This window comes from Symphalangus syndactylus, chromosome 14 (genome assembly GCF_028878055.3).
Source record: "Symphalangus syndactylus isolate Jambi chromosome 14, NHGRI_mSymSyn1-v2.1_pri, whole genome shotgun sequence".
NCBI lineage: Eukaryota > Metazoa > Chordata > Mammalia > Primates > Hylobatidae > Symphalangus > Symphalangus syndactylus.
In genome coordinates this window covers 114,332,730-114,358,860 of record NC_072436.2, presented here as the reverse complement: position 1 = coordinate 114,358,860, position 26,131 = coordinate 114,332,730, and the positions used below count along the sequence as shown (strand labels likewise).

The 26,131-nt window shown below is 53.0% G+C and overlaps 1 protein-coding gene across 3 annotated transcripts in view; it reads left to right on the top strand.

Annotated features, from left to right (window-relative positions):
* The window catches only part of C14H16orf96 (chromosome 14 C16orf96 homolog), a 44,325-nt gene extending 18,863 nt beyond the window's left edge, over positions 1 to 25,462 (top strand). For 2 of the 3 annotated variants that reach the window (XM_055242842.2, XM_055242844.1), the window contains exons 3-16: positions 483 to 563; positions 746 to 832; positions 948 to 2,367; positions 3,572 to 3,657; positions 4,642 to 4,752; positions 12,191 to 12,265; positions 13,299 to 13,463; positions 16,771 to 16,889; positions 17,405 to 17,467; positions 18,323 to 18,415; positions 19,448 to 19,607; positions 19,801 to 19,900; positions 24,412 to 24,492; positions 25,222 to 25,462. In XM_055242842.2, the coding sequence (XP_055098817.1) occupies positions 483 to 563; positions 746 to 832; positions 948 to 2,367; positions 3,572 to 3,657; positions 4,642 to 4,752; positions 12,191 to 12,265; positions 13,299 to 13,463; positions 16,771 to 16,889; positions 17,405 to 17,467; positions 18,323 to 18,415; positions 19,448 to 19,607; positions 19,801 to 19,900; positions 24,412 to 24,492; positions 25,222 to 25,439 (2,859 nt within the window). In that variant the 3' untranslated portion in view covers positions 25,440 to 25,462. The remainder of the gene's footprint in view (positions 1 to 482; positions 564 to 745; positions 833 to 947; positions 2,368 to 3,571; positions 3,658 to 4,641; positions 4,753 to 12,190; positions 12,266 to 13,298; positions 13,464 to 16,770; positions 16,890 to 17,404; positions 17,468 to 18,322; positions 18,416 to 19,447; positions 19,608 to 19,800; positions 19,901 to 24,411; positions 24,493 to 25,221) is intronic. The other variant, XM_055242843.2, reaches the window with a different exon arrangement.
* Positions 25,463 to 26,131: the final 669 nt, after the last annotated feature.

Genomic DNA, 26,131 nt, shown 5'->3' with positions numbered 1-26,131 from the left:
TATTTATTTATTTATTTATTATTTTTGAGACAAAGTCTCAATCTGTTGCCCAGGCTAGAGTTCAGTGGCGCCATCTCAGCTCACTGCAACCTCTGCCTCCCGGGTTCCTCAGCCTCCTGATAGCTGGGATTACAGGCGCATGCCATCAGGCCCAGCTAATTTTTGTATTTTTAGTAGAGACGGTGTTTCACCATGTTGGCCAGGCTGCGATCGAACTCCTCACCTCACGTTATCCACCCACCGTGACCTCTCAAAGTGCTGGGATTACAGGCATGAGACACTGTGCCTGGCCTGACATGCTTTTAAGCCCAGCATTTCCCAAACTTGTTTGCCCATGGAACCCTTTCCTACTCCCTGGGAAACACTGGGTTTCGAACCCATTCTTCCTTCTCAAGCTCTTAGTCACCTAGAGCTAAGGCGGGAAAAGGCAGGGATGGGACAGAACCTGGACCCCCAGTCCACAGACTCAATTCCTTTGACAGGTACACCCAGAAAAAATGGATATCTTCACTGAAGACTTCAAAATACAGAACCGGAAGATGGTTGCACTGCAGCGGGAAGTGGTGAGGGCCACCATCCCTGTCTTTCCCCACTTCCCCCCAGGACCCTCCACCTCCCGTGTCCTGGGTGCTGAGGGTAGGGAAGGGCAAGGAGGAGAATACAGCCTGGAAAGGTTTCTTTGCAGGTGTCGGGGACACTGCCCCCTCCAGGCTCACACCCCTCATTTTCTACCCCCACCCTGCAGGCTTCTCTCCAGAATAAGTTTAAAACCATCCCCAAAACCGAGGACATGGTGCTCTGGAGTGGCCTCCATGATGCCATGTTCACCTCGGTGAGTGAGGAAAGAAGGGGAGGTTAGCAGGAAGCTGGGAAGCAGGCGGGCGGCTGACTGAGAGTGGGAGGCGGGGCTGGAAGCCAGCCGAGCCCCTCTGCCCCCTCTTCTGCAGGAAATTGGTTCATCACAGCTGGACCTGTGGCAGTCCGTAGAGCAGCTCCCAGAGACTGCCCTGGCCCAGACCACCGAGTACCTTGAAGCTACTCGTGCCATCCAGGTCTCCGAGCCCGTCCAGAACCCCCAGCTGCTGCAGACCGTCTGGCATTACGAGGTCCCAGAGGTCCTCCCGGAAGGCTCATCTGCCCAAGCAGTTTCACTCAGCAGAGCCCAGGAGCCAGCGCAGCCTCCAGCCCTCACGCCTGAGTCTGCACCTGGGCGTGCAACTGAATTTGCACCTGGGCCCGCACCTGGGACTGAACCTGTGCCAGGGCTGGAGCTGGAGCCTGTGCCTACCCTGGGGCCTGTCCCAGGGTGCAGTGTGACACCTGGGTCCTTGCCAGCACCTTGGCCTGTGCTTGGACCTGTGCCTGCCCCAGGTGCCCAGCCTCCACCACCGGGAGGCTGGCCTGCACTCCCCAGACGCTGGCCTCTTCCCCAAGGCTGGCCCAGGGTGGGCTCTTGGCCTTTTTGGGACTTAGGTGTCCTGCGGCCAACTCAGCCCCAAGCCTCCAGGGCCCCACCACCAGCCACCGAGTTTGGCTCAGTGTGGCCTCGACCACTGCAGCCATATCAGTCTCACCAGGGAGAAGCCCTCCAGCTCGCAGCTGTCCAAGTACAGGGGGAGGAAAATGATGTCCCCAGCCTGAGGGGCCTTCGGGAGAGGGCCCGCAAGGATGGGGCCCCCAAGGATAGAACTCGCAAGGATGGGGTCCCCAAAGATAGAGGTGGCAAGGATGTGGACCCCCAGGATAGAGGTGGCAAGGATGGGGCCCCCAAGGATAGAGCTCACAAGGATGAGGTCCCCAAAGATAGAGGTGGCAAGGATGGGGCCCCCAAGGATAGAGTTGGCAAGGATGGGGACCCCAAGGAAGCACAGCCTAAGGCTCCCCAGTCTGCTCTTCACCGGCTGAAAACCACCGCTGCCATCGCCGCCGCCGCCGCCGCAGCCTACGCAGCTGCCGCATCCTCCGCTGCCCAGGCAGCCAAGGTTGCTGCCCAGTTTGTCAAGGACGCCCCAGCCACCAAAATGGCCACCATTGCAACAGACACGGCTGCAGCTGGGCCCCTAGGGGTCTTTGCAGATGTCCTGGGTGCAGGGCCTTCCCGGGGAGCCACAGAATCCCAGGTCTTGGGCGATGATTCCGAAATCTACGAAATCCTCTCACCCTCCTGCTCTGCTGCCAGCATCGGTCCCGATACAGCCCTGTCCCAGGCCATGGTGGCTGCCAAGCAGGCCACGAGCCCTGAAGACAAGAAGAGGGCTGTCAGGTGTTCCATGAGCCACATAGCCCAGATACCTGTCAAACACGACTCCCTGAAGGAAGAATTTGCCCAGCTGTCCTTTAACCTGAACCAGCGCTTGAGTTATCTAGGTAGGCCTGGTATGGCCCTGGGAAGCGCACAAGGGAGTGGGGCTCTCCCTGTAGCCTTTGAGAAGTACGTCCTGTCCTTCACTGGGCTCCACAACAAAATCTACATTCCACCGTTAGCCATTCATTCCTTTGGCTAAAGCATTTGGCTCTTAACGAGTCTATTATTTTCTGTTGAATGTACAATGAGGTCTTAGGGCAGGGAGGCTGTTAGGGTCTAAAGTTGGCACGAGGAAAATGGCATGCCAGAATTACTCTCAAAAACTCTTGTGGCCAGGCGTGGTGGCTCCTGCCTGTAATCTCAGCACTTTGGGAGGCTGAGGTGGGCGGATCACCTGAGACCACGAGTTCAAGATGAGCCTGACCAACATGGAGAAACCCCGTATCTACTAAAAATACAAAATTTGCTGGGCATGGTGGCATATGCCTGTAATCCCAGCTACTCGGGAGGCTGAGGCAGGAGAATCGCTTGAACCCGGGAGGCGGAGGTTGTGGTGAGCCAAGATCATGCCATTGTCCTCCAGCCTGGGCAACAAGAGCAAAACTCCATCTCAAAAACAACAACAACAACAAAACTCCTTTGTGATAGCCCATAAAACAGTATTGTATTGGCTAAGCATGGTGACTCATGCCTGTAATCTCAGCACTTTGGGAGGCCAAGGCAGGAAGATTGCTTGAGCTGGAAGTTCAGGACCACCCTGGGTAACATCAAGATCCCGTCTCTAAAAAAATTTTTAAACATTGGCTGTGTGTGGTGGCTCACGCCTGTAATCCCAGCACTTTGGCAGGCCAAGGCGGGCGGATCACGAGGTCAGGAGATGGAGACCATCCTGGCTGACACAGTGAAACCCCGTCTCTACTAAAACTACAAAAAAATTAGCCGGGGATGATGGTGGGTGCCTGTAGTCCCAGCTATTCGGGAGGCTGAGGCAGGAGAATCGCTTGAACACGGGATGCTGAGGTTGTAGTGAGCTGAGATCGCGCCACTGCACTCCAGCCTGGTGACAGAGCGAGACTCCATCTCAAAAAATAAATAAATTTAAAAATAATGAAGAAATAAATAAAAAGGTAACACAAGCTGAAGGGCCCAGTGCATTTCCACTGAGCAGTGCTGCCTGAGATGTTCTGTAAGAGAAGCAGCCAGAGCCCAACAGAAACATCTTCCTCCATCAGAGCCCTCAGCAGCCACCCTGTCCTCTGCTTTCAGCCAATATGGGAGGCCCTTCCAGCCTCGGGACAACAGTGGACATATTGCAGAAAAAGATTGGCAGCCTCCAGAAATCTAGGCTCCAGGTTAGTGTCTCCAGCGAAGGGCTTTTGAGGCAATGACGGCTTGAGGTGAGCTGACGGAAGACTCCTTGACTCTGCCACCCTCCCAGGCGCAGCTGTATTGTGTAGCAAAAGAGGCTGGGGGGGGACCGAGCTGGCCGCAAAGGCAGCTGCTACCTTGCAAAGCGGATCCACTGGTGCGGGGGGCCTGGCAGGTGTGGGGCTGCACGGTTCTGTGTCTCAGGTAGCTGTTCAGATGGCAGGTGGGGCTGGTGCAGTGACTCATGCATGTAATTCCAACTCTTTAGGAGACTGAGGCAGGCAGATTACTTGAGCTCAGGAGTTCAAGACCAGCCTGGGCAACATGGTGAGATCCCTTCTCTACAAAAAAAATACAAAAGTTATCCAGGTGTGGTGGTGTGTCCCTATAGTCCTAACTATTTGGGAGGCTGAGGTGGGAGGATCACTTGAGCCCGGAGGTGGAGGCTGCAATGAGCCAAGATCATGCCACTGCACTCCAACCTGGGTGACAGAGCAAGGTCCTGTCTCAAAGAAAAAAAAAAAAAAATGGCAGGTGGAAGACGCCTGGTCCGATACCATTTTTTTTTTTTTTTTTTTTTTTTGAGATGGAATCTTGCTCTGTCTTCCAGGCTGGAGTGCAGTGGCATGATCTCAGCTCACTGCAACCTCTGCCTCCTGGGTTCAAGCAATTCTCCTGCCTCAGCCTCCCAAGTAGCTGGGATTACAGGGGCCCACCACCACACCTGGCTAATTTTTGTATTTTTTGTAGAGACTGGTTTCGCCATGTTGGGCAGGCTGGTCTCGAACTCCTGACCTCAGTTGATCCACCCATCTCGGCCTCCGAAAGTGCTGGGATTGCAGGCATGAGCCACCATGCCCAGCCTGGTCTGGTACATTCTTCTTGGCCTCAACCCTCCCTCAGGTCCCTTCCCGGCCATGGTAACCTCAGAAGCAGAGGCCTGGGGTGTCTGTGTCTCCCCCTTTTAGGAGGAAGAACTTGAGAGAATTTGGGGCAACCAAATAGAGATAATGAAGGATCGTTACATCACTTTGGACAAGGCGGTGGAGAAGCTGCAGATTCGCATGGATGAGTTCAAGGTTAGGAGGCCTGGGTGGGCTGGAGAAGGGCTGGCAAAGGGAGAATTCCTCATCCAGACCTTCTGACCCGTCCTGAAGGTTCTGCACGAGCTGGGGATGCACTTGAGGCTGGGAACCGGTGGGACTTTACTGGCATTTTACCGTGTGTAAATTACACTTCAATGAAAAGCAAATGAATCCCACCACCACCCCCAACCATATAAACAGAAGGGCCCGGACAGTGTTCGTCTTTTTGACCACTGTGTCACCTGCCCCTGGAAGGGCAGGGGTAGTGAAGGCTCCATCACATTTGCTGAATGACTCAGTGAATGATTAAGAGAACTTCTTGTGCCAACTGTTATGTTCTTAACATTTCCCTGAGCCAAGCGGTAGAAATATTTACTGACATTTTGGGCTGGGTGATAAAAATAAAAAAAATAATAAAAAGAAATATTTAGGCTGGGTGAGGTGGCTCACATATGTAATCCCAGCTCTTTGGGAAGCTGAATTGGGAGGATCACTTGAGACAAGGGGTTTGAGACAAGTCAGGGTAACACAGGGAGACCCCATCTCTACAGAAATAAAAAAATTAGCTGGGATTGGGCTCATGCCTGTAATCCCAGCACTTTGGAGGCTGAGGTGGGTGGATCACTTGAGGTCAGGAGTTTGAGACCAGCCTGGCCAACATGGTGAAACCCCGTCTCTTCTAGAAAAATACAAGATTAGGCTGGGCGTGGTGGCTCACACCTGTAATCCCAGCACTGGAGGCTGAGGCGGACAGATCATCTGAGGTCAGGAGTTCAAGACCAGCCTGACCAACATAGAGAAACCCTGTCTCTACTAAAAATACAAAATTAGCCGGGTGTGGTGGCGCATGCCTGTAATCCCAGCTACTCAGGAGGCTGAGGCAGGAGAATCGCTTGAACCGGGGAGGCAGAGGTTGCGGTGAGCCCAGATCGTGCCATTGCACTCCAGCTTGGGTAACAAGAGCAAAACTCTGTCTAAAAAAAAAAAAATATATATATATATATATATAATTAGCCAGGAGTAGTGGCACACACCTGTAATCCCAGCTACTTGGGAGGATGAGGCAGGAAAATTGCTTGAACCTGGGAGGTGGAGGTTGCACTGAGCTGAGATTGTGCCATTGCATTCCAGCCTGGGCAACAAGAGCGAAACTGTCTCAAAAAAAAAAAAAAAAAAAAGGCCAGGCGCGGTGGCTCACGCCTGTAATCCCAGCGCTTTGGGAGGCCGAGGCGAGTGGATCACGAGGTCAGGAGATCGAGAGCATCCTGGTTAACACGGTGAAACCCCATCTCTACTAAAAATACAACAAATTAGCCCGGCGTGGTGGCTGGCGCCTGTAGTCCCAGCTACTCAGGAGGCTGAGGCAGGAGAATGGCGTGAACCTGGGAGGCAGAGCTTGCAGTGAGCCGAAATCCCGCCACTGCACTCCAGCCTGGGCGAGAGAGCAAGACTCCGTCTCAAAAAAAAAGAAAAAAATGCCGGGCGCGGTGGCTCACGCCTGTAATCCCAGCACTTTGGGAGGCCGAGGCGGGCGGATCATGAGGTCAGGAGATCAAGACCATCCTGCCTAACACGGTGAAACCCCGTCTCTACTAAAAATACAAAAAATTAGCCGGGCGAGGTGGCGGGCGCCTGTAGTCCCAGCTACTCGAGAGGCTGAGGCAGGAGAATGGCGTGAACCTTGAGGGGCGGAGCCCGCAGTGAGCTGAGATCCTGCCACTGAACTCCAGCCTGGGCGACAGCGAGACTCCGTCTCGAAAAAAAAAAAAAAAAAAAGAAAAAACTAGCTGAATGTGGTGGCTCATACCTGTGATCCTAGTGCTTCGGGTGCAGAGGCTTACACCTGTAATGAAGGAGGATTGCTTGAGGCCAGGAGTTCAAGACTTGGCCAACAGAAGAAAACTCTGTCTCTACAAAAAAAAAAAAATTATAAAATTAGCCAAGTGTGGTAGCACATGCCTGTAGTCCCAGCTACCTGGGAGGCTGAGGTGGGAGGATTGCTTCAGCGTGGGAGGTTGAGGCTGCAGTGAGCTATGACTGCATCACTGACTCCAGCCTGGGTGACACAGAAAGACCATCTCAAAAAAAGAAAGCAAAGAAACAAGCAAAAAGCAAAAACTCACCAAGGGCCAGGAGCGGTGGCTCACACCTGTAATCCCAGCACTTTGGAAGGCTGAAGCAGGCGGATCACCTGAGGTCAGGAGTTCGAGACCAGCCTGGCCAACATGGTGAAACCCTGTCTCTACTAAAAATACAAAAATTAGCCGGGCATGGTGGCGGGCGCCCGTAATCCCAGCTACTCGAGTGGCTGAGGCAGGAGAATCACTTAAACCCGGGAGGCGGAGGTTGCAGTGAGCAAAGATTGCGCCATTGCACTCCAGCCTGGGCAACAAGAGCGAGACTCAGTGTCAAAAAATAAATAAATAAATAAATAAATAACCCAGCAAGGTTGTTTCCATGAAGGCTTCCAAGTCCGGGGCCTGTTGCTGGGATGCATTGGGGTGTGTTGGGGGAAAAGGGACCAAGGAAACCCATGGCGTATGGCTGACCCCAAGGTCGCCACACTGTAATCAGGCTGGGACCCATTCGAGGCAACTTTGAATGGAAAAGAACTCATTAAAGGGGAACCAATTCAAGCCTATGAAGTGGGAGTGGACAGGAGGGTTGGCTGTCTCTGGAGATGCTGGGCCGAGTGTGGGTGGACTGCATGCAGGGGTACGTGCTCAGACCATGCACCACTGGCCAGGAACCAGGTCTCCTGCCAACACTGCTCTTCAGAGAGGCCCAGGCCATTATGTCCTGGGGTCATCTTGGTGCCCTTTCTCCATGGAACTGGAGCCAGTTCCATTCAGCATGTCCAACGTGCACCCAGCGCTACGCGAGACCCTGCGTGGGGGTGTGCGGGGGCTGCAGTGTCTGCCTGCGTGTCCATAGTTGTCACTTATTAGACTCTGAAGCTGATGAAGCCCTGCCACGTGTGCCAAAACAGAGCACATCCCTTGTCCCAGGACGCTTGTCCCGGCTTCCTGGCTCTTGTGCTATCAAGATTTCATTGCTGGCCAGGCGCGGTGGCTCACGCCTGTAATCCCAGCACTTTGGGAGGCTGAGGCGGGCAGATCACCTGAAGTCAGGAGTTCAAGACCAACCTGACCAACATGATGAAAACTCATCTCTACTAAAAATACAAAAAAATCAGCTGGGCGTGGTTGCAGGTTCCTGTAATCCCAGCTACTCGGGAGGCTGAGGCAGGAGAATCGCTTGAATCCAGGAGGCGGAGGTTGCAGTGAGCCGAGATTGTGCCATTGCCCTCCAGCCTGGGCAACAAGAGCGAAATTCTATCTTGGGAAAAATCTCAGCACTTTGGGAGGCCAAGGCAGGAGGATCCCTTGAGGCCAGGACTTCAGGACCAGCCTGGACAATACAGCAAGGCCCCATTGCTAAAAAAATAAAAATATTAGCTAGATGTGGCAGCATACGCCTATAGTCCTAGCTACTAGGGAGGCTGAGGCAGGAGAATCACTTGAACCCAGGAGGTGGAGGTTGCAGTGAGCTGAGGTCATGCCACTGCACTCCAGCCTGGGTGACAGAGTGAGACTCTGTCTCAAAAACTAAAGTAAACTAAAATACAATCTTAGGATTTTGAACCACACAAATAGTTTGTATTACCAATAGTTAAAGAAGAAAAATAAAAAATAAGGTAGAACTAGTGTAGGAATAGGCAGATCAATAGGCCAAGAAGGCTGGGCAGGATGGCTCACGCTTGCAATTCCAGCACTTTGGGAGGCTGACGTGGGTGGATCACTTGAGGTCAGGAGTTTGATACCAGCCTGGCCAACATGGTGAAACTGTGTCTCTACTAAAAATACAAAAAAATTAGCTGGGCATGGTGGCGCATGCCTGTAATCCTAGTTACTTGGGAGGCTGAGGCAGGAAAATTGCTTCAGCCCAGGAGGTGGAGGCCACAGTGAGTTAAGATCGCACCACTGCACTCTAGCCTGGGCAAGAGAGCAAGACTCTATCTCAAAAACAAACAAACAAAAAATAGGCCAAGAAGACCAGATCTAAGATTTACAAGAATTTACCATATGACCACTACAGGAAGGATGGATTACTCCACAGCTAGTGTTAGGAAAACCATTTCGAGGAATAACAGTAACTCTTAAGTCCGAAAGCAATCCTGTAGATGACACAAGGCAGTAGCACGGTGACAAATGCAGGATGGGAGCAAGATCTCATAACTGTGTCTCTGTCTTGCTCTCCACCATGTGACTTACATGTAAGACTTAGGTTTCCCAGTGTCGCTTGGGGTCTTGCTCTGTCACCTAGGCTGGAAAGCAGTGGCCTAATCACGGCTCAGTGCAGCCTTGAACTCCCAGGCTCAAGGGATCCTCCCACCTCGGCCTCCTGAGTAGCTGGGACTACAGGCGCATGTCACCATGCCTGGCTAATTTTTTTTTTTTTTTTTTAAGATGGAGTCTCGCTCTGTCACCCAGGCTGGAGTGCAGTGGCTCAATCTTGGCTCACTGTAACCTCCGCCTCCCGGGTTCAAGCGATTCTTCTGCCTCAGCCTCCTGAGCAGTTGGGACTACAGGCGTGTGCCACCACGCCTAGTTAATTTTTGTGGTTTTTTTGTTTGTTTTTGTTTTCGTTCGAGGAGGAATTTCACTCTGTTGCCCAGGCTGGAGTGCAATGGCGCAATCTTGGCTCACTGCAACGTTTGCCTCCCGAGTTCAAGTGATTCTCCTGCCTCAGCCTCCCGAGTAGCTGGGATGACAGGCGTGTGCCACCACACTTGGCTAATTTTTTGAGTAGAGACAGGGTTTCACCATGGTCTCGAACTCCTGACCTCAGGTGATTTGCCCACCTCGGCCTCCCAAAGTGCTGGGATTACAGGGTGAGCCACCATGTCCGGCCAATTTTTTTGTATTTTTAGTAGAGATAGGGTTTCCCCACATTGGCCAGGCTGGTCTCGAACTCCTGACCTCAAGTGATCCACCCACCTCAGCCTCCCAAAGTGCTGGGATTACAGGCATTAGCCACCGTGCCCAGCCAAAATAATAAGATTATAAAACATGAATATAGCCTGGCATGGTGGCTTGCACCTGTAGTCCCAGCTATCGGGAAAGCAGAGGTGGGAGGATCACTGGAGTCTGGGAGGTGGAGATTGCAGTGAGCCGAGCTCACACCACTGCATTCTAGCCTGGGTGACAGACTGAGACCCTGTCTCAAAAAATAAAAATAAAAAGCATAAATAAGGCCAGGTTTGATGGCTCTTGTATTCCCAGCACTTTGGGAGGCTGAGGGGGGAGGATCCTTTGAGCCTAGGAGTTCCAGACCAGCCTGAGGCAAAATAGTGAGACCCCTGTCTCTACAAAAAAAAAAAAAAAAGCCAGGTGGGTGGTGTCACCTGCAGTCCCAGCTCCTCTGGAAGCTGAGGCAGGAGGCTTACTTGAGCCTGGGAGGCTGAGACTACAGTGAGCTGTGATCAAGCCACTTTACTCCAGCCTGAGTGACAGAGCAAGAGCCTGCCTCAAAAAATTAAAAAAATAAAATAAAATAAAAATAAAGAGGAGGAAACAGAGACTCCAGCAAAGAAACGAGCCCAAGCCTGCTGGGCTGGGAGGTGGCCTGGCATGCCTGTGGTTCAGAGCCCAGGCTTTGGAACAGACGTGCCTAGGTTTGAATCCTGATTCTGCCACCTCCTGGTTGGATCAGTTCCCTGCGGTTGCTGCGGCAAATCACTCTTGGGGTTCTGGAGGCGAGAATTCTGAAATCAAGGTGTCATAGGCTGTGTTCCACCTGAAAGCTCAGAGGAGCCTCCTCGCCTCTCCCAGCTTCTCTTTTTTTTTGAGACAGAGTCTCGGTCTGTCGCCCAGGCTGGAGTGCAGTGGCGCCATCTCGGCTCACTGCAAGCTCCGCCTCCCGGGTTCACGCCATTCTCCTGCCTCAGCCTCCGGAGTAGCTGGGACTACAGGCGCCCGCCACTGCGCCCGGCTAATTTTTTGTATTTTTAGTAGAGACGGGGTTTCACCGTGGTCTTGATCTCCTGACCTTGTGATCCGCCCGCCTCGGCCTCCCAAAGTGCTGGGATTACAGGCGTGAGCCACCGCGCCCGGCCCACCTGTCCCAGCTTCTGGTGGCTCAAGGTGTCCCTTGGCTCTGGAGCAACTTGGATGGAGGCCGGGGCCATTATTCTAAGTGAAGCAACTTGGAAGTGGAAAGCAAAGACTGCATGTTCTCACTTCTAAGTGAGCTAAGCCATAGGTGTGCAAAGACAGACCGAGCAGGATAATGGACACAGGAGACTCAGGATAATAGAGAGAGGGGGAAGGATAGAAAACTACATACTGGAGCCAGGCGCGGTGGCTCGCACCTGTAATCCCAGCACTTTGGGAGGCTGAGGCAGGCGAATCGTTTGAGGTCAAGAGTTCGAGACCAGCCTGGCCAACATGGTGAAACCCCATATCTACTAAAAATACAAAACTTAGCCAGGTGTGGTGTTGGGTGCCAGTGACACCAGCTACTCGGGAGGCTGAGGTGGGAGAATCTCTTGAACCCAGGAGGCGGCGGTTGCAGTGAGCCGAGATCGTGCCACTGCAGTCCAGCCTGGGCGACAGAGCAGATTCTGTAAAAAAAAAAAAAAAGAAAAGAAAAAGAAAAAGAAAGAAACACATTAAAGATACTCATTCACTTCTGTTGACACCCCAGTGGCCACACTAAGCTATAAGGGAGGCTGTGAAATGGAATCTTGATTCTGGGCAGCTGGGTTCCAGCTAAAAGTCCAGAGTTCTGTTCGTAAGCATGAGAGGGACACCCGACAGGAAGAGAGAGGTAGAAGCCTGTTTGCAGCTTTGCAGGAACTATGGCCCGACCCTCTGGGGAAATGGAGGCTCTTCCCAAGCTGACCAGCTGCTGCTCCTATTACAAGGGGGATGTAGTAATTGGAGAGAGGGTGGAATTCATGGGGGCATTTGGTTCTTTGTGGAGTTGTGGGGATGGGACGTGAGGTTTTCCCCTAACACTTGGGCACAGTGTGTGTGGCTGTGATAAGTGCTCGGATGATAGTAGACTGGAATTCCTGCTGGGACCCCAGGACAGATCGGAAGTGGTAAACATGCCTTAAACATCCAGGGAGCGAAATCGTTCCACATTGGTTTGTGCTTTCCTTCCTTGGGTCTAACTCCCCATGGAGGAAAGTTCCTATGGTACCACCTCTGAGGGGACAGCTTGTCCCAAGTCACACGTTCCTTCCCTTCTCATCTGGGCACCTGGAGCCCTTGAGCCTTAGTCTTCTAACGCCCATGCCCACCTGCCTGTTGTCCACACGGCCCGCTATCCCTCCCCAGCACATGGCAGTGATAGAGGTGGGAGGTTGGCATTTTATCCTCAAGGCTCTCCAGGATGGCAGACATGCCTGTGCTTCTGTTCTTAGACTCTCCAGGCTCAAATCAAAAGACTGGAAATGAACAAGGTGAATAAGAGCACGATGGAGGAGGAGCTGAGAGAGGTGAGTGAGCAGAGGTTCCTCTGCCTTCCCTGCTCCCCTTCCCAGGGAAACGGCGCCATCCAGGCAAAGCCCGCCAGAGAGTCTTCCAGAATTTCCCTCTCCCTTTGTTCATATTGAAGACAGGAGTTGGCTGGGCACAGTGGCTCATGCCTGTAATCCCAGCACTTTGGGAGGCCAAGGCAGGTGGATCACCTGAGGTCAGGAGTTCAAGACCAGCCTGGCCAACATGATGAAACTCCATCTCTAGTAAAAATACAAAAAGTAGCCAGGCGTGGTGGCAGGTAACTGTGATCTCAGCTACTTGGGAGGCTGAGACAGGAGAATCACTTGAACCTGGGAGGCAGAGGTTGCAGTGAACCAAGATCATGACATTGCACTCCAGCCTGGGCAACAAGAGCAAAAACTCTGTCTCAAAAAAAAAAAAAAAGAAAAGGAAAACAGGAGTCACATCAACTCCTGTTTTCAGCAATTGAGGATTATTAACTCCCTTGTTATGTGAACTTGAAAATCACACATCAGCTGTGCACAGGGTGGCTCATTCCTGTAATCCCAGCACTTTGGGAGATGATAGGATCACTTGAGGCCAAGAGTTTGAGAACAGCCTAGGAAACATAGCAAGATCACATCTCTACAAAAAAATAAAAAAATTAGCTGGGCATGATGGAGCATGCCTGTAGTCCCAGCCACTCAGGAGGCTGAGGCGGAAGGATCCCTTGAGCCCAGGAGGTGGAGGCTGCAGTGAGCTATGATTGCGCCACTGCAATCCAGCCTGGGCAACCTTGAGCAAGATCCTGTCTCAAAAAAACACATGATAATAATAAAATCATACATCAACTTCCCTGTTATAGGAAAACCTTGGCTTTGGTCTTGAGATCGTGTTTGAATCCACATAGACCCCAGGGTTGCATTTAAGCCAAGGCTAAAAGTCCAGAGTCCCAAACTAGAAGCACCAGACCGAAGGGGTGTGATGTCTCCCAGCTTTGCCTTCCTCCATCCCAGCAGCCACGCCTCCCTGAACTCCCTGTCTCCCTAGAAAGCCGACAGGAGTGCCCTGGCAGGCAAGGCAAGCCGAGTTGACCTGGAGACTGTGGCCTTGGAGCTGAACGAGATGATTCAGGGCATGCTCTTCAAGGTCACGATCCATGAGGACAGCTGGAAGAAGGCTGTGGAGGAGCTCAGCAAGGACATGAACACCAAGGTGAGTGCCCCCATGTTGATTTTTCACTTTATTCCTAACAAATTAACCCAGAATTTAGCAACTGCAAACAACAAACGTTTTCAGTTTAGGAGGATCAAGAATTTGGGAGTGACCCAGCAGCTTAGCTGGGTGGCTCAGGGTTTCCCATGAAATTGCAGTCAAGATGTCATCCAGTGCTGGTCTCATCTGAAGGCTCGAATGAGGCTGGATGAGCCAATTCAAAGAAGATTCTCTCACGTGGCTGTTGGTAACACTCTTCAGTTCCTCATCCCATGGACTCTGCCTTTGTGCCACTTGAGTGTCCTCATGACATGGCAGCTGACATCTCCCAGAGCAAATGATCCAAGAGGGGAAGGAAGAAGCAGCAATGTCTTTTTTTTTTTTTTTTTCATACAGGGCCTCACTCTGGACACCTGCCCCATACATAGTCAATAAGTGAATTGATCCCCATTTCACTAAGGAGAACACTGAGCCTCAGAGAGGTTATTATACTTCCCTCAGGAAACGCTGCTGCTCATGGTGGAGCTTAAGACTCAAACCCAGAGCTGCCTGATTCTAAACCAAATTTAACCTCTTTGGGCCAGTCCAGCCACCTCAGTTGCAAGAACCATGTAGCACTTCGTTGGACCAACTGTTGCAGTCTACTATGAGGAAGGGGTATGACTCCTCTAGACATTTCCCCGGGGTCTGACACATCACTGGCAGTCAGTAAATGATGAATGAATAAATGAATGACTGTCACGTCCCTCAGAGACTCTCCTCCACCCCACATCTCTGCGCTTACCCAGCCAGGAGAGTGGCATAGTTAGCCTCCAGGGCGGTTGCCAGCCATACCTCTTGGTATCCACACAGTTGTGTAGCCCCCTCCCATGTTGAATGGGACCAACTTGTGTAACCAACAGGATGTTAGAGGGATGATGGAGGGTGACTGCCTTCCATCATAAAAGATATTGCAGCCAGGTGTGGTGGCTCACTCCTGTAATCCCGGTACTTTGGGAGGCCAAAGCAGGCAGATCGCTTGAGCCCAGGAGTTCAAGACCAGCCTGGGCAACATGGTGAAACTCTGTCCCCCACCCAAAAAAAAAAAAAAGCCAGGTGCGGTGGCACATACCTGCAGTTCCAACTACTCAGGAGGCTGAGGTGAGAGAATACCTGAGCCTGGGAGGTTGAGACTGCAGTGAACCAAAATTGTGCCACAGCACTCCAGCCTGGGCAGCAGCAGCACCCTGGCAGGCACTCAGAGTGAGACCCTATCTCAAAAAAAAAAAAAAAAAAAAAAAAAAAGGGCTCAGAACAACCAAAAGCAACACATGAAGACATTTTACTTGTTTCCTGGTTTAATTGAACCACGTCTACAAATGGGCTGGAGATGACATCCAACTCACGAATTGTTGCTAATTGTGTTAAACATGATAATAGTGTTGTGGTTATATAATAAAATGTTATCACACTCAAATATTTATTAGTGAAATGTCACCATTTCTGTAACTTAAAAAAAATACTCCATCGGCTAGGCGCAGTGGCTCACGCCTGTAATCCCAGCAATTTGAGAGGCTGAGGTGGGCGGATCATGAGGTCAGAAGATTGAGACCATCCTGACCAACACGGTGAAACCCTGTCTCTACTAAAAAATACAACAAAAATTAGCGAGGCCTGGTGGCGGGCGCCTGTAGTCCCAGCTACTCAGGAGGCTGAGGCAGGAGAATGGCCTGAACCCGGGAGGCAGAGCTTGTAGTAAGCCAAGATCATGCCACTGCACTCCAACCTGGGCGACAGAGTGAGACTCCGTCTCAAAAAAATACTCCCTCAGGTGGCACAGTGACTCACACCTGTAATCCCAGCACTTTGGGAGGTTGAGATGGGAGGATTTGAGCCCAGGGGTTTGAGACCAATCCTGGCAACATAGCAAGACTCCATCTCTACTTAAAAAAACTATTTTTGGCCAGGCGCGGTGGCTCACACCTGTAATCCCAGCACTTTGAGAGGCAGAGGGGGGTGGATCACTTGAGATGAGGAGTTCCAGACCAGCCTGACCAACATGGTGAAACACTGTCTCTACTAAAAATACAAAACTAGCTGGATGCGGTAGTGGGGGCCTGTAATCCCAGCTACTCGGGAGACTGAGGCAAGGAGAATCGCTTGAACCCGGGAGGTGGAGGTTGCAGTGAACCGAGATCGCACCATTGCACTCCAGCCTGGGCAACAGAAGTGAAACTCCGTCTCAAAAATAAATAAATAAATAATATAAAATAAAAGTAAATAGATAAGGCCGGGTGCGGTGGCTCACATCTGTAATCCCAGCACTTTTGGAGGCTGAGGCGGGCAGATCATGAAGTCAGGAGTTTGAGACCAGCCTGGCCAATATGGTGAAACCCCGTCTCTACTAAAAATACAAAAATTAGGCCAGGCGTGGTGGCTCACGTCTGTAATCCCAGCACTTTGGGAGGCTGAGGTGGGCGGATCACCTGAGGTCAGGAGTTTGAGACCAGCCTGGCTAACATGGTGAAACCCCATTTCTACTAAAAGTAAAAAAAAAAAAAAAAAATTAGCCGGGTGTGGGGGCATGCGCCTGTAATCCCAGCTACTTGGGAGGCTGAGGCAGGAGAATTGCTTGAACCTGGGAGGCGGAGGTTGCAGTGAGCTGAGATCGCACCATTGTACTCCAGCCTGAGCAACAAGAGCGAAACTCCCTCTCAAAAAAAAAAAAAAAAAAAGCCAGGTGGGAGGCTGAGGCAGAAGAATTGCTTGAACCCGGGAGGTGGAGGTTGCAGTGAGCAGAGATCACACCACTGCACTCCAGCCTGGGCCACAGAGTGAGATTCTGTCTCAAAAATAAATAAACAAAATTAAAAATAAATAAATAAATACGATTGATTATGATGGTCACACAAATCTGTAAATATACTAAACGCCATAAACCTGCCCACTTTACATACAGACCCTCAATAAACATGTGTTGAGTGTGTGAATATCAGATGCAGTGGGACCATTGCGAGAAAGGCTTCTCAGACCACCCAGCCTGCAGTTGAGCTTGGTTTGATTTGGTCTTTTGGAGACAGTAGCTGATGGTGTTTTTTGCTTCGGCTGCTAGGAAGCTCACCTTGCAGCTGCCCTCTACCACTAGCATCTAGTAGGGGTTGAGCCTCATCGAAGCTGTGTTATTTTCCCTTTCCTGGATTCCCTCACTATTTTAGTTGAATTTTGTTACACCCTGTAACTTCCCAGGTTGCTGCAACCCTCTTCTGGAAAGAGGCAGGGTGTGAATTCGTTGACTATTCTTTCTTGTCTTCCCCTTGGCTTTTGGCAGTTAGTCCACAGTGATCTGGATCCCTTGAAGAAAGAAATGGAAGAGATCTGGAAAATCATCCGGAAGCTGCTGATTGAGGGCTTAAGATTGGATCCTGACAGTGCTGCCGGCTTTAGGAGGTGAGTGCCCGCTCGAGCCCCTCCTGGTAGGGGTCCTGCTGCCCAGGCTGTGGGGGACACACCCTGGAAGCTCTGGGAGGAAAGATTCCAGACCTGTGGATGAGAGGGGCTTGGCTGTGGCTGAGAGCACTGAGGAGGAGGGAAGCTGTGGCCTGAGCTGGCAGAGGTGATCCAGCCCTATTCCTGCCAATGGGGAAACCAAGGCTCAGAGGGGGAAGGAGACCTGGGCAGATCCAGGACCCCAACCCCCACCCAGACAGTGCCCCAGGCAGAGGGACCCAATATTTATGGAGCTCCTGTCCTCAGACCACCCCTCACACAGCTTTAAAGACCATCCCTTGTGTTTGAGGCAGCAGAGAAACCACAAGAGTGGTTGGAGACTGCAGGGCCTGTGGGGCTGAGCTGGGCCGGGCACTGGCAGGAGGGGTGCAGCCCTGGGGCCCTGGCTGGCTGCAGCCTCCCACACATGGCCTGGGCCCAGCAGGGGCAGTGGCTGATGACCATGTGCCTTTCAGGAAGCTGTTCGAGCGTGTGAAGTGCATCTCCTGTGACCGGCCCGTGGAGATGATGACTGGCCCGTGAGTACCACCGCCCAGGGTGCCCCGGCCCTAAGGGTTTGTGGGGCCCATGGAGGTCATCTCCATGCACTTACATGTGCACTGTTCCATGCATGCTGTGTGTCTACACATCCACATACAGCGTTCTCCAGCCATCAAGTCCATACACGTCCACATACAGCATTCTCTATGCAGCAGGTATCTACACATCCACATACACTGTTCTGTACCATCAAGTCCATACACATCCATCTACACTGTTCTATATGTGCCATGTGTATCCACATTCATATGCAGGGTTCCCCAGCCTTCAAGATACACATGTCCACATACACTGTTCTACAGCCATCAAAAATATTCAAATATGCGGCCTTGTATGATGGCGCCTGCCTGTAGTCCCAGCTACTCAGGAGGCTGAGATGGGAGGATGGCTTGAGCCCAGGAGTTCGAGGCTGTAGTGAGTTAGAATTGTGCCGCTGCTCTCCAGCCTGGGTGACAGTGAGACCTCATATCAAAAAAAAAAGGCCATGTTGCCAAGGCTGGTCTCAAACTCCTGACCTCAAGTGATCTGCCCACCTCAGCCTCCCAAAGTGCTGGGATCATAGGTGTATGCCACCGCGCCCAGCCTGGTTTTTACTTTTAGAAATAGAACAGTTGTTTTTTGTGTCTTACTGTGATGATCAGAGCTCCTGAGATGCCTCTCGGTGGGGGCCCTTCTACTTCTATGCTGTGGAAGCTTCTGGCATTCGAGGGTGGTGACCTGAGTCCGCACCTCCTTCCTCCTGCTGGGAAGGCTTCCTGGAGGGGTGGGAGCCGAGCCCTCTGCTGGCCTAGCACGCCTCTCACAGCCCCTGCTGCGCCCTTGTCCTCCAACAGACAGCTGATCACCATCCGCAAAGCCCACCTGCTGTCCCGGCTACGGCCAGCCAGCGCCAACAGCTACGAGTACTTGCAGCGACAACAGATGAGGTGAGCAGTGTGGGTGCCCCGCATGGAGGCCGCCACGCATGGAGGCCGCTCTGGAGCCTGGGAACCCTGTTCCTGCAGAGACACGTCCTCCAGGCCCAGGGACCTAAGATTGTCCTGGACATGGCCAGCCTTTCACATGACAGGCACTCCGAGAGGTGGCTGGGGCGGCAGACAGGCCCACGAGATGATGGCGGAGGGAGGAGCTGACATATTTACTGCACATCTATTGTGGGCCAAGAAGTGTTAGAGTGTTTCTTACTTAAATCTCACAACCCCCTGTGAGCTAGGGTTCCTATGCCCGTGCCCCTGTTTCTTGGTGGAGGAATCGGTGATGATGGGGACCCTCAGGGAGCCGCTGCTGTGCCCAGCAGGCACTGTGCCCAGCCCTGGGGCTAACCTGGCCTTGTTGAGTCCTCACAGCTGCCTTCTAAGATGTATCCTGTTACCATCCCATGTCACAGTTGAAGAAACTGAGGCTCAGAGAACTGCAATGACCTGCCCAAGGTCACTGCTAGCAAGTCCAGGGCTGATGTCCAAACCCTCAGGTTTCCACCGCACCCAGCTGGCTCCCTGGGTCCTAGCCCCACCCCTCAACCTCCTGACATCCCACAGCTCTAGGGATCTCCCCAGCCTCCAACCCTGCTGTGGGGACGTCTGGCCAGGTGGGGGAAGAACCGGTGAATAGTCACCACAGCCATGGGAAGGGGAGGGACGTGGGGGCCTCTGCTGACTCTGCCACCCTCCCTCCCTGGCTCCTTGAGATCAAGACATTAGAAGGACATGCTCTTCAGGCCAGGGGTCCAAAGGGAAATGGCTAGGTCTGGGGAAATGCAGGTCTCAATTTGATTCCTCTGCCCCAGTGTGTGTGTCTGTATCCATCCGCCAGGCCCCAGGCCTGCCTGGCCGTGCCAGCTAAATGCAAGCTGAAAGAAATGCTGGTCTTCCCTCGATGCTGGCCAGGCCCTTGGGGCCCGTCCTGGGCTCTGGCGTGCAGGGTCTCCAGGTCGCTGCTGACCCACTGCCCTGCCGCAGGGAACAGCAGCAGCTGCAGCTCCAGGACCTCGGTATCCAGGAGGATTGTCAGCAGGACTGGGGTGATGGCCCCCAAAATGCCACCAGCCTCAAGTGCAAGTCCTGCAACCTGTCGACGCTCTATCCCTACGGGGATCCCCACGTGATCAACTATGACAACGTGAGTCTGGCCGGGGCCTCCTTCTCAGAGGGTGGACGTCAGCACACCCCAATCCCAGGTGTGGGACCAGGCCCCGAGCAGGGGGCGACCCCAGCAGAGGCTGCCCTCTGTCTCCTGGGCTTCTGCATGTACCAAAGTTTGGGGGCAGATCGGGTCGGGGGCTCCCTAACCTAGGACCTGGGCCATCCAACAGGCCGAGGTGGACATCCTGGGCGTGGATGGGATCCTGTACAAAGGCCGCATGAATAGCCAGAGCAGGGCTCAGCCCTCGGCCATCGCAAAGGAGCTGGCAGGTGAGGGGCGTGGGGCTCCCTGGGGCATCCTTGCCTGGGGCCCTGGTTCTGCTGGGCAGGGCGAGAGGATGCAGGTGGGGCCGAGAGCCAGCACTATCCCTGACCGGGGAGTCCTCACACAGTCAGTCACAAAAATTGGGTCACAGCAGGCCCCCAGGAGACTCGGTCTTTGTAATGGTCTTTGTAATGGGGGAGGGAGACCACGGGAGCAAGGATCTGCTGCTCCTGAGATCAACAGCTGACCAGAGAGAGGGCCGTGGCCACAGGACCATGGCCTGTGACGAAGGATGATGGGCTAGGAAAGGTGCTGGGCTGGTGCCAAGGGACGCCAGTCCACGGAGGAGGGACTGGACAGCTGCCCTGAAGCCCTTGAAGAGGGACTAGGACGTAGCTGGATGAAGGGGTCAGGTGAGAGGAGAGTGGTCGTGTGGCAGGAACGGTGGGTGCAAAGGCCCTATGGTGGGTGGAAGCCAGTCACAGGCAGGAGCTCAGGACGCCGAGTCTCCCTGAAGGGCGGAGACTGGGGTGGGGCAGTGGGGTGACAAGGAGGAGACTTGGGCCAGACCCCAGAGGCTATGTGTTAATATCACAGGTAAGGGTTGGGCCAGCGGGAGACCAGACTGTGCACATCTGGAATCAGTCGATGTGGTTGCTGCAGTGCTGAGGCCCGGCTCTGGCCAGTTCCTGCTGGGACTCCAAGACTCTGGAGTCCATCACGGGGTTCGAAGGACAAAAAGAGGAGCCTTCTCTGCACACCCCTTGAATGCTCTTCCCCCTTGGGGATGGGGAGTTCTACATTTTGCCGCTGGGTGGGAGCCACACACCGCCCCATAAGGAGCGGTCCCAGAGCCACAAGATGGCCGGGGCCTGAACTCCACCCACAGAAATTCTGTTTTGTTGTTGTTGTTGTTTGTTTGTTGGTTTTTGAGGCAGAGTGTCGCTCTGTCGCCCAGGCTGGAGTGCAGTGGTGTGATCTCAGTTCACTGCAACCTCCACCTCCCGGGTTCAAGCGATTCTCCTGCCTCAGCCTCCCGAGTAGCTGGGATTACAGGCGACTGCCACCAGGCCCGGCTAGTGTTTGTATTTTTAGTAGAGAAGGGGTTTCGCCGTGTTTGGCCTCAAGTGATCCACCTGCCTTGGCCTCTCAAAGTGCGAGGATTGCAGGCATGAGCCTCTGCGCCTGACCCACCGGCAGAAATTCTTTCTTGCCAACACTGTGCCTCCATTCACTCGAAGACCAGACATGGAAGAAGGGAAGGGGGACTGTTTCGTCAATGTGCTGGGCAAAGGAGGAGGCACCCTGCATTCATCTCCTGGGGCTGCCAAGACAAATTACCACAAGCAGGGTGGCTTAAAACAGCTGAAGTTCCTTCTTTCCCTGGCCCATGTAGCATGCTGTCCCATTGGCCGGGCATGGTGGCTCACGCCTGTAATCCCAGCACTTTAGGAGACCAAGGCAGGCAGATCACAAGGTCAGGAGTTCGAGACCAGCCTGAACAACATGGTGAAACCTCATGTCTACTGAAAATACAAAAATTAGCCGGCCATGGTAGCACACGCCATTAATCCCAGCTACTCAGGAGGCTGGGGCGGGAGAATCACTTGAACCCAGGAGGCGGAGGCTGCAGTGAACCAAGATCGCGCCACTGCACTCTAGCCTGGACAACAGAACGAGACTTCGTCTCAAAAAAAAAAAAAAAAAACAGCTGAAGTTCCAGCCTGGGCAACAACAAATTAGCTGGGCATGGTGGTGTGCGCCTGTAGTCCCAGCTTCTCTGGAGGCTGAGGTAGGAGGATCACTTGAGCCTGGGAATTTGAGGCTGCAGTGAGCCATGATCTCACCACTGCACTCCAGCCTGGGCGACAGAGCCAGACCCTGTCTCAAACAAACAAACAAACAAACAACAACAAAAAAAAAGAACAGAACAAAACCAAACAAAAACAACAACAAAAACAAAATACAGCCAAAGTTGGTCCTCCCGCTGTCCTGGAGGGTGGAAATCCTAAATCAAGGACTCGGCAGGGCTGCACTCCCTCCAAAGGCTTAGGGAGGGTCCCTCCCTGCCTCTTCAGCTTCTGGGGCTGCTGGCACTCCCTGGCACTCGTCTGTCCCCATGTGAGCTTCTCTTCTATGTGTCCTCTCCTGTGTCCCCCATAAGGACATTTGTCTTTGGATTTGTGCCCGACCTAACCCAGGATGATCTCATCTCAATATCCTTAACCTAATTATACCTGCAAAGACCCTTTCTCCAAATAAGTTCACATTCACAGCTTCTAGAGATGTATCTTTTTGGGGAGCACCATTCAACACACCCTGTTTCTGGGCGGGCCAGACACCGTCTCAAACCCTGCATTTCTCCCGGGCAGGATGTGGCTTCTCCTCGAGAGGACTGGCCGTTCCAACCCCTGCCCCCTGCCTGGTATCTGCTGGGAGGGCTCAGGCTGGGCGTCAGGGATCACCAGGCAGGATCACAACAGTGGCTAATATTTAATATTTAATGAACCCCGACTTCGTGCCAGGCCCTGCCCCACCTCCTTCACCCTCCAACAACCTGCCAAGGAATTTCACAAATGACCAGCTGAGTGAGGGCTGCTTGCCGGGGGGCCAGGGCAGATGGAGTCCACATCTGATGCACCCAGTCCTGTCCCCACTCATTCACTGGCCTCCCCAAGGGCTGTCATCTAGAGGGAGGGGCTTTCCCCCTTGGCTCATGCATTCCCAAGACCCACACAGCAAGCCAGGACTTCAATCATGATGGCGTCAACTGCTTTCTCTTTTTTTTTTGAGATGGAGTTTTGCTCTTGTTGCCAAGGCTGGAGTGCAGTGGGGCAATCTCAGCTCACTGCCATCTCAACCTCCTAGGCTCAAGAAATCCTCCCTCTTCAGAAGCCTCCCAAGTGACTGGAACTACAGGCGTGTGCCACCATGCCTGGATAATTTTTGTATTTTTAGTAGAGACGGGGTTTTGCCATGTTGGCCAGGCTGGTCTCGAACGTCTGGCCTCAAGTGACCCACCTGTCTCGGCGTCCCAAAGTGCTGGGATTACAGGTGTGAGCCACTTCGCCCAGCCTCATGTAACTTATTGACTACTATATATTACATTGAAATTGTGATGGATTTATAGCATCTTAAAGCTGAAAAGTGGTAAGTCAAACCATCGTAAATCAGGGACCTTCTGTATTAGAAATCAGTTGGAAACCTGTCTGTGGCCAGATCTTGATCAGTTTGCTGTTGTCACTCATTTATTTCCCCAAAAGAACCTTCTAACTCAAAACAGACTCAAAGCCAGGTACAGTGCCTCACACCTGTAATCCCAGCACTTTGGGAAGCTGAAGCCGGAGGATCACTTGAGCCCAGAAGTTCCAGACCAACCTGGGCAACACGGTGAAACCCTACCTTTACAAAAAATACAAAAATTAGCGAGGCATAGTGAGGCACCCTGTAGTCCCAGCTACTTGGGGGGCTGAGGCGGGAGGATCACTTGAGCCCAAGAGGTTCCAGCTGCAGTGAGCCATGATTGCGCCACTGCACTGCAGCCTGGGCAAAAGAATGAGACTTGGTCTCAAACAAAAAAGAAAGAAAAAAGAAAAGAAATGTCCAGAATAGAAAAATCTATAGACAGAAGGAAAATTGGTGATTTCCAGGGGCTGGGGTTTGGGGTGGGGAAAGGGAGAGTGACTGCTTAATGGGGACAGGGCCCCTTTTGGGGTAATGGGAAAGTTTCAGAACAAGGTATTGGTGGTGGTGTGCAATGCTGTGTGTGTCCTAAATGCCTCTGAATTGTGCACTTTCAACTGGTTAATTTTACATTATGTGGATTTTACTTCGAATAATGAAAAAAAACAAAAAACAAAGGTGAAGGACAGGAAGATGGGGGCATTTAGGTGCTCTGGCCCCCAGCAGGACAGCTAAACCATAAATAGCCCTGCCAGCATTTCACCTGTGTCTTACTGTGCTGCAATCACGTCGCACTCCTCTCTGGCCTAGAGTTACTTTCAAAGAGCCTTCTTTTCTATCTTAGCCTTGAGACACTCTCCACTCAAGAAGGCAAGGAGGGCTGGGCGCAATGGTTCACGCCTGTAATTTCACCACTTTGGGAGGTCAAGGTGGGAGGATAGCTTGAGCCCAGGAGTTCAAGACTAGCCTGGGCAACAAAGCGAGACCTCCTCCCTAAGAAACATTTAAAAAATTAACTGGGAGTGGTGGCGCACACCTGTAGTCCCAGCTACTCGGGAGGCTGAGGTAGGAGGATTGCTTGAGCCCAGGAGTTCAAGGCTGCATGTGCTCCAGCCTGGGTGACAGAGTGGAGACCCTGCCTCAAGAAAAAAAAAAAAAAAAGAAGAAGGCAAGGAGGGAGGAACATTGATTATCCCATAAAGGAATGGACCAGGGAGCCTGGGAAATGGGGTTGGTCCCACCAGAGGGAGAAGCCTGGCCGGTGCTGGGATCGGCCTGACACAGGCCCAGGGGTGGATGCCACCCACACCTGTCTCTTTTCTTTTCTGCTAAGCTGCGAAGGCTCCGTGTCCCCCGTCACAAAGCCTGTATGACCGTGTGCACTCCAGTGCCCTATTTGGCGCCATCTGCCTCCGTGAGTACCTGGTTCCCAGCCCCAGCCCAGCTGTGATTCTGGAAGGGTCTCCAGTCCCTCCTCGGCTCATCCCACCCCCCACACCCTGCCTGGGCACTCCTGTCCACCTCCTCCATCTCCTGCCTGCTTTGCCTGCCCATGGCACTTCAGAGATGATTCCTGGCCCTGGTGCCGTCCCAGTTGCCCAGGCCAGGCATCTGTCCCCAGCATCCACCCAGCTGCAGGGGTGGGGACAAGGGAACTGAGGTTGGAAGGAACTGAGCTCCTCTGGTTTGAATCACCATGTAGCAGGCATCTGAGGGTACTTTAGAGTTTTCAAAGGCAGTTTCTCCCTTATCAGAACCTCATCCCAACTCCTGTGAGGTAGGCACTGTTTGCCCATTTCACAGAGGAGGGAGCGGAGGCTCGGTCACCTTGAGCTGTGGCCCAAGATCACAGAGCTAGTGAGCCGGGAGCTGAGCCCCGATCTGTGGACTCCAAGCTCCATGTTCTCTCCCGGGGGCTCTGCTCCATTTAAGCAAACATTCCTGGTGTCATTTATCTTGGGTCACCCACCCAGGACATTTAGGGTGCCCAAGGCCCAGGCGAGGTATGGCGCCCAGCCGGCCATGGCCTGTACAGCGCTTCTAGTCCTGGGCTTCTCTTCTCTGTAGTGGGGATGGCCCTATCAGGATAGTGTCTCCCAGAAGGTTCTTGGCACACATCTGGGGTTTCTCCTGCCCCTCCCAGCCATGTGCCCCCGCTCCAGTGCCTGCTCAGCTGCCTCAGGCCCTCACGCGACGATGCCAGCTCAACCACCTTCCCTGCCACCTCTGCCGCTGCTGCCACCGCTGATTCCACCCCTAAGGGACCCCCAGCAGGCCCCAGGGTCCACCAGGCTCTCAAGAGCTCTGCACATTGCGTCCCCAGTCAGCAGGAAGCCCCCCGAGGAGCCCACCAACCTGTGAGCCCCACCCCACTGCGCCCCCCACCCCCACCAAGTCCTCTCCACGTCCCAGGCTGAGACCCGTGCACCCCCCTCACCCCCACCAAGTCCCCTCCACGTCCAAGGCTGAGACCCATGCACCCCCCACCCCCACCAAGTCCCCTCCACGTCCCAGGCTGAGACCCATGCAGCCCCCACCCCCACCAAGTCCCCTCCACGTCCCAGGCTGAGACCCATGCACCCCCCACCCCCACCAAGTCCCCTCCACGTCCCAGGCTGAGACCCATGCGCTCTCCCCACTGCACTAGGTCCCCTCCACATCCCCGGCTGAGACCCCGGGCCCTGAGCCGGGCCCAGAAAGGGTGCTGGGGCCCTGGATAGAGGGGAGGGGTCTGTGTAGGGCACCCCCATGTTGACCCAGTGGCTGTTTTATCCTGTGCATATAAATACAAACAGCACAGTGCACGTTCTCATTCTACATTGTCATATAAACACAACTTTCTAGAGTGAATTTTCCAACAAGCCAATTTAATTCCTTGATCCATTTTCAATACAACATCAAGTGGTTTTAAAAACACTTTTCCAGCCGGGAGTGGTGGCTCACTCCTGTAATCTCAACACTTTGGGAGGCCAAGGTGGGCGGATCACCTGAGGTCAGGAGTTTGAGACCAGCCTGGCCAACATGATGAAACCCCATCTCTATTAAAAATATAA